A 7,878-nucleotide genomic window follows, 5' to 3' on the forward strand; every position below is an offset into this window, starting at 1 on the left:
GTCTCTGGCACTCGGTCACCCCTGAGCATAGCCAGGGGTGACCCCAAACACAAAAGAGTTAAAAAAAGGACTTAGTACATGCTTCTGAGTTCGTAAGCAAGTATTGGACGATTTCCAGTACCATATACTTTCTCCTGAAGTATCTTGTTCCTGATTTCATCCTTTGGGCCCGATGGGGGAGCCTTGCGGGCCCTGGCGCTCTCTGTGCCAGTGTGGGCTTCGTCATGTTGCCCTTTACACTTAACATTTAAGAAGCTTTATTTTGGGGGGCCCAGACAGATATAGTACAGTGTGTAGGGTGCTTGCCTTGCACACCACCAACCTGGGTTTGATCCCTGGCATCTTATGGTCCTGCCTGATTCACCACCAGGTCCTTGAGCACAGAGCCAGGAGTAAGCTTTGAGCACAGTCAGGTGTGGCTCAGAAACAAACAAGAGTTGTATTTTGGTTACTGCCGACCGTGTCTTGGTTCTTGGTCATGATTTCTTGAGCTGGCGCGGTGCTTGTCCTCTTTTACTCCAGCTTTTGTGTGCCCCTCAGGCACGTCTGGTGTGGGCCCCCGTCCCATGTTGCCTGAGGACACTCCTGTCCCCCACCTTGGCCACTGTGCTCCAGGCCAGCATCCTTGTGCTTCTGGTGTGTGCTGCGTGTGGCACCTGGGCCTCGCATGTATGCGGGAAGCCCCCCTCCTCGCTCCCGTGTCTGGTGGGGCTTAAGGATTGGCTCAGAGCCTACCAGTTCTTAGGGGTGGTCTCGCCGGACCCCCCTCTGCTACCTGCTTTCACTTCTGGGGTGGACTCTTGGGTCTGTCCCAGCCTGGCCCAGGAGACCTTCGAGAGCTCCTGTGGTCGCCCCAGCTTGTCCTGCTTCACTGCACTCGGTACCGATCCCGAGTGCTCCAGGCCTCACCTCCCAGTGCCCAGGGCACAGCCCAGGTGCCTTCTCTTGCAGGTCATTGAGTCGGACCCTCACGAGGGCCTGGTGACTGCGCTGCCACCTCTTCCCACCCCCTTCTTCCTCGGAGCCGCTCCCGGGCAGGCCTTGGACTCGGCAGCACAGGGCTTGGGAAGTGGGACTGAGGAACCCAGGCCAGCGGCTGGAGCCGAGGAAACTGCGCACAGTACTGAATCCATGGGAAGTTGCTAACTGCAGTGTTTGTTTCCCCCCAGGGTTATTTTGGAGCTGTTGGAGCACTTCTTGAACTGCTGAAGATGCCCTGAGCATTACTGGGCAGGCCTCCTGGAACCTTCCACACTGGGATCTGTGGACTTCTTCTTTTTTTTTTTTTAATTTTTTTTAAGAGACTTTTCACTTTTTTGATTGTGAGCTACCCGAATCAAAGCAAGAAAGGACAAGTGTATTTTTCTAAGTCATCAAGATAAATTCTTTTAAAAAAAATTCAGTCTAAAGTAGTAATCCAGCAAGGGAAGATAAGGAAAAAGAACAAAACAAAAACCCCAGTGGCCCCGCCATGGCAGTGGGGATTTGCCCTGTGTGGGTCGCCCCTGAGTGTGGCCTTCTTAAAGCTGCTGCTTCCTGAAATTCGGCATCCCTCACCCTTCAGGGGAGCTGTTCTGTGTTGGCTGATGGTTTTGTGTCGCGTTTGAACTTGCTCTGTGTAAAGCAAGCCGCTCTGTGTTCTAATCTAACTCGCGATGTTGTCAGTGTGGCCTTGGAGAGCCTCTGTGCACTCACGCTGCTGTGTGTAGTCTTGCTATACCATGGAAACTGGTTTTATTTCAAGGTTCTGCAGACGTCACCAGGCAGGCTAAGTTTCTGCCATTGAACTCCGGCGAGGAACTGGCAGGCGGGTGGTCAACTCTGGATGCCTTTGCCCAGTAAATGTGGGGAGGGAGAGGTCTGAGAAATGCAGCTGCCTCCAGGGGGCAGGATCTGAGGGAAGTGAGTCCAGTTTGTTCGTCAAGAAAACCAGCAGAGGGGCTGGTTGATGGCACAGTGGGTAGGGCATTTACCTTACACGTGGCCGACCCGGGTTCAATTCCCAGCATCCCATATGGTCCCCAAGCACTGCCAGGAGTAATTCCTGTGCATCGCCGGTGTGACCCAAAAGGCAAAAAAAAAAAAAAAAAAAGCCAGCCGACTAAGCCAGACGGCACATGGCCTGGAGTCCATATCTTTACAGGAAAGATCTGGATATTAATTCAGATCCGGATGGCGGGGATGGAAGACTTGGATCGCCCGCTGACTAGGCCTTGGGAGCTAAGGGTTCCTTCTCGATCTGGTTTCCGGCCACCTGCTGGGCTGGCTCTGGGCGAGTTGCCATCAGGCTCAGAAGGTGGCTTGAGAGAGGTTTTGATAGTGATTGACAGTTAAGACTAAAAATATTGTGGGGGCCCCTCAAGGCTGTGACCTGGCCTGGTGGTGCTGGGAGGGGGCATCGGGGTCACACCCTGAAGTGCTGGAGAGGGGCGCCGTGCAGTGGGACCCAGACCTACGCTCCGCTGCCTGAGCGCCGTCCCAGGCTCTGGCTTGGAACATTCTGTTTCTGCTATGCAGATAATTTAGAAAGCCCTGAGGATGGAGCAAACTTTGTATCTATTTTGTATGTTTGGTTTCTGCACCTGTTGAAGGCAATAAAGGGCCTGCATAACTCAGCGTTTGAACGGAAAGGAACCCCGGTGGGCCCGCGGTGGAGTGGAGCTGGGCGACCAGGCAGGAAGGTGGGCTGCACCAGGAGTCCCCCATCCTGTGCTCGGTGCAGTCCAGCGTCTGCCCCCGGGGGGCAGCAGAGAGCCATGCCCACTGTGGGGCGAAGCGAAGGAACAACCGCACAACCCGCTGCAGCCCTGGGTTGTGGGTGTTCCCGACCTACCCCGACTGCAGAGCTGGAGGGGGCTGGGGGCACGGGGATGGTGACTCACTGCCACATACCCTGACGCTGCTTCCGTCGGACGCAGAGTGGCCCCACTTTCAGCCTCACGTCCACGAAAGATTGTGCCAACACTCCCTGGTGCCATAGTCGTGCTTCTCAGGCCTCCCTCGTGCCATCTCTGGGCAGAGGCCTCGGGGAATGCAGAGCAGGGGCGCCAGCTGCTTCCTGTGGCGACCCAGCCGGATGCCGGCTGTGCACATGGAGCTGTGCCTGCCGTGCTCTCCTGGGTCATGCCGGCTTCTGGCCACTGAAAAGGCGGGGCTTTCCCCATCAGCTGCCTCCAGGTCTTCGTGCCCACCCGTTTCTGGTGGGTCGCGTCCAGTCATCTTACTCGGTGCCGTGGCCATGGCATGTGGCTTGCAGTATGGCCGAGCCCTCACTTCCAGCCTTCACTCCCAGTACTGCAGAGCTCTGCCTCTGCCTCTGCCTCTGCCTCCCCAGCCCTGGGCTCTGCCGCCGATTCCTCTCCAGCGACTGTCAGACCTCGCCAGCTCCCAGGCTCTGCCCGAATTCCCCCTCCGCTGCTCTCGCTTGGGATTGATTTCCAGTGCAGCACGCCGGGCCCAGCTCTTGCCTCAGCTCCAGCCCCAAGGCAGCATCTGCCTTCCCTTCTCCACCTGTGCGGGGAGCGTGTGGTCCAAACTGTCCGCTTCCTGGCCTGAGGATCTCCTGCCACTTTGAAGCTTCCCGCCACTCACCCAGCTTGGGCACTGCTTTGCTGACTCTGCAGTCACCGCTAAGCCCTGTCCGTGTCAGGCAGTGGGGCGGGGGGTGGTGACCTCCCTAACATGGTCAGTGGCGAGGTGAGGCGTGGTAGGCGGGCGTGGTCCTGTGAAGTCTGGGCTTGTTGGGGAGGTGGCATTTTGGATGCTCTATGTGCCCTGTGGCAGGTATGCGGGTTCTAGGTGAAAGGTCACAGGTGGTGTGCATGTAGCTGAGTGAGGGTGGTGCAGCCAGCGCCAGGGCAGAGGGGGAGGTGGGCAGGCAAGGAATCATCGGCTGGGAAACCGTTGAGAGGGACAAAAGGGAGTGGCGAGGGCTTTGCAGGTCCTCGTGTCAGAGTTGGTTTAAGTGGCCCAGGCGGCTGCGTGAGCACGGGTGTGTGTGGGGGAGAAGCCGCTTCCCCAAGCCCACGGGCTGCAAAGGGGCGTGGCGGGGGTGGTGAGGAAAGTGGCTGTGGGCCGACTGGGGACCATGGTGCTTTCTCACGGCTGGAAAGCTGGTGTTTCCAGGCCTGGGAATGGTCAGAGGGTTAGGGCTCCTGTCCCCTCGTCCCCTCTGAACACCAGGCCAGGATGGTGGTGGACACCCTGCTCGCCATTTGCACTCTTACCACAGCAGGGACAGCTTGCCGCGCCTCCATCAACCCCCTCAGACCAGCCCTGCCTGACCAAGGCCACACCTTGATGGCCAACATCTGCAGGGGTCGGGGGCCCACCGGCCCCTAAACTGGAGGGTCCATGTGCCACACGAAGTTTTCAAAATCTGCCTTTTATTTACAGTTGTTTAAGTCAATTACATGCATGTTTTGTTCTTAAAACGAGTAATTAGCCAAAAATGCATTACAATTTTAAAATAGCAATTAAATATACAAAAATATAGCTTACAAAACTGCGAATGTTTAAAAATATTCTGCTGCAGAATTCTTAGTGTACAAACACGTCTATGAAACCCGAGGCAGGCTCAGCGTCTCATAAACCTTTTGAGGGAAATTACACAATAGTACTCGTGACTAGGCCGCAGTGGGCTAAAAACACCAAGATTAAACTACCCTTCCTGGCAATGATGTCCTGATACGGGGGGACCCGCAGCCCTCGGCGCCCGTGTCGGGCCTGTGGCCGCGGAGGTGAGCACTGGCGTCGGTCGAAACTGAAATGTACTGCAATGTACTGCACAAGCACCCCCTCCCGCTTTGTTCAGTGCCCGAATGGAAGCACACACGGGTGCACTCAGTCATCTGTTCTATAGGAGAACCAGTTTTCCAGTGACCAGCCCCTCTGAACTCCCTTACAGCTCACGTGAAAGACCAACTCAGGGTCAGCAACTCATCATCTGATGGGAGGCTGAAGATTCACACAGTTTCTTTTCCAGTCTTGGGTCATAGAGTCAAGTTGCATTATTTTGTTTAGGCTTTTTGGGTCACATCCGGTAATGCTCAGGGCTTACTCCTAAATTACTTAAGGAATTACTCCTGGTTGTGCATGGAGGGACCATACGGGATGCCGGGAATTGAACCCGGGCTGGCTGCCTGCAAGGCAAACACACTCTCCACTAGCCTATCACTGGCCCACCTCTCGTTGCATTTTTATCCGGGAGAGTTCTTGGGCTGCTCTGGGCGCTGGATGTTAGGGAGGTGGGTGAGGATAAGGTAAAAGTCTACATCCTCCTCCCAGGCTGTCTGGTGGATGCAGATTAAATTTGACTCTTCTGCAGGGGTGGGAAAAAAAAAAACACCTGAAAAGGTTGGGGTAATGGCTAAGAATGTCCAGTGAGGAGAGACTTCTGTGGGAAGCATGTGCTCAGCATGAAGAGATTCAGGAACTTGGGCGTTCAGGTGTAGTTACGGTTAGTTCTGAGATGGCACCTGAGGTCTCTTCCCACTCCTTGCACATGCACGCACAGGCACGAGCACAAAAACACCTGGAAACCATGCGCCCGCCTCAAGCACCTGGGAGGCCACGACAGCTGGAGATGGCACCGCTGTGCTTGGGTCAAGAGAGCGGGAGGGACTGACCAGACTCCAGCCAAAGTCTGCCCTTAAATGACCCCAGTCGGGGAGGGGCTGCAGCTGCTAACTTGTATTAGAAGAAGCCAAAACAACTCAAGAATTCCAGTATGCTGCAATCACCAAAATGTATTCAGAAGGAATGTGAAGCCGGGGCGGGAGATGGCACAGCGGGTAGGGTCCTCGCACGCGGCCAGCCGCCAGCACCCCACCTGGTTCCCCAAGCCTGCCAGGAGTGAGCTCTGAGCTCAGTGCCAGTGCCAGGAGAAAATCCTGAGCACAGCCGACGTGCACCCCCCCCCCCCCCCAAAACGCAACAATTGAAGGCAGAAAATAGTTCCACCATTTGGGGCGCTCTGTTGATGTGGTTCCCCAGGGGTTCTTGTATCACATAAATAAAACCCTTGTGTGTGCTCTTACTTGTCTAAGTAGAAGGGAAAGGGGTGTGACGCTGGCTCTGCTGGAGATGAGGTGCAGGTCAGAGGGACTTGTGAAGAACGTTGAGAGGATCATCAAGAATATTCGTGACAGCCACTGAGTCAGGGAGCCCCGTGGGCAGGTGGAGGCTGGACAAGCAAACTCAAGGGGGCAAGGTGCCGGTGAGCCCGGGGCTGGGGGTCTGGCTCTCTCCAGGATGCCCGGCCTGGGGCTCTGAACATGGCTTTGAGAGGCTTAACGTGCCAGGACCACCAGTCAACAAGGGGCGACTCCAATGAGCACTTTCTCTGCTAGAGCCCTGGGCGTGCTTCCGGGGCGTTTCATAAGCCCCAGAAGCCTTTCAGAACAACAACAGATTGAAAGTTCCAGCTCTGGGCTGTGCTGAGTGGGTTTAGGCGCTGGAGGCCACGGGCTCTGAAGCTGCCCATCCAAAGCCTCTTGTCCGTGGGGCCTCCAGCCACCCAGCCGGGCGTGCCCGAGCCTGCCGTGGACAGGGCCAGGGCCTGAGCTTTCTCCTCTGAGGGGCAAGGGGAAAGCACCATCTGTCTGCAGGGTTGCCGCCCCTCCCCCCCCGGGGAGGCCCCCTGTGCCTCAGCCGGACGCCCTGTCTGGCCACCCCACCAGGCAGGGACAGGTTTCAAGGCTCTTGCCTGACCAGACTGCACCGCCTCGAGGAAGGGGGCAGAGAACTTGCGCCTTTTGTCTACTTGGGCGGGGTCAGGCTGCTTTGAGTCCCTCTTAAGTCAGCTGAGTTCGCTCCTACCTCTGGTAGCACCTGCTGTGGCATCTGGGGTCACCCCAAGGATCACAGGATCTGAGCTACCAGGTTAAGAAGGAAGCCTGTCGCTGCCCAGTGGCCCCTGTGGGGACCAGACTGTTCCTGTGTGGAGAGACGAGAAGACCAGCACCCAGGGCAGTTCTGGGGCCCGGGAAAGGCAGCCCCACTGCTGGCGGGGGGTGTCATTTAGGAGAGAATTCACCTGACCTCTTACACGGACCTGATTTTAACCAACACTGAAGGCAGGGGCCAGAGCGACAGGCTAGCGGGTGGTGAGGCGCTTGCCTTGCTCCTGGCCAGCCCGGTTTGATCCCCGACGCCCGCTGTGCCACTGCACCCCACCCCTCCCCGCTTACCAGGAGTGATCCCTGAGAGCAGAGCCGGGAGTGAGCCCTTAAGCACCGGTGGGTGTGGCCCAAAGAACAACAAAAAAGGGAAGCAGGCTACTCAGTTCCTCAAGCAGCGCAGCATGATTAAGTCTTGGGAAGAAATGATTTGGGGTAGGGGCAGGAGCGATTGTTCAGCTGGTGGGACATTTGCCTTGCATGCGGCCAGCATGGGTTCGATCCCTGGGACCCATATATGGTCCTCAGGAGTAACCCCTGAGCACTAACCGGGTGTGGCCCCCAAAACAAAAACCGAACGACTTGGACAGCAAATCAGTTGGGTGGTGTTCAGAATTGTGGAAACGGACCCTGGACTAGCTGGACACCAGGCCGAGAGGGGTGCTGAGGGCACAGTGGACACAGTGGACACCCCTGCTCCCCGGTGGAAAAGCCGCACTTAGCCATCATGGGGGAGGGGGGGCGCGGCTAAGGGTAGAGCCAGGTTTTGATTTTTAAAATTTCACCCTTCCCTGCACTACCCCTCGCCCTGTGAGGGTGCACACTTATGGGTGTTAAGGTCATGTGAGGGCCATCTGTGGGGCACCAGGGCAAGGCAGCCCCAGGACGGGGGTACAGGGGGAAGTGCAGTACCCAGCATTCTTGTCATTTCCCCGAACGGCCAAAACCAAGGCATTCCGTTCTAAGCACCAACCGCACT

At 56.7% G+C, this 7,878-nt stretch overlaps 1 protein-coding gene across 3 annotated transcripts in view; it reads left to right on the plus strand.

Annotated features, from left to right (window-relative positions):
* PANK2 (pantothenate kinase 2) overlaps positions 1-5,922 on the plus strand; it is a 33,586-nt gene extending 27,664 nt beyond the window's left edge. For all 3 annotated transcript variants that reach the window (XM_055130949.1, XM_055130948.1, XM_055130947.1), the window contains one exon: positions 1,170-5,922. In XM_055130949.1, the coding sequence (XP_054986924.1) occupies positions 1,170-1,220 (51 nt within the window). In that variant the 3' untranslated portion in view covers positions 1,221-5,922. The remainder of the gene's footprint in view (positions 1-1,169) is intronic.
* The last annotated feature ends 1,956 nt before the right edge of the window (positions 5,923-7,878 follow it).

This window comes from Sorex araneus, chromosome 3 (genome assembly GCF_027595985.1).
Source record: "Sorex araneus isolate mSorAra2 chromosome 3, mSorAra2.pri, whole genome shotgun sequence".
Lineage (NCBI taxonomy): Eukaryota > Metazoa > Chordata > Mammalia > Eulipotyphla > Soricidae > Sorex > Sorex araneus.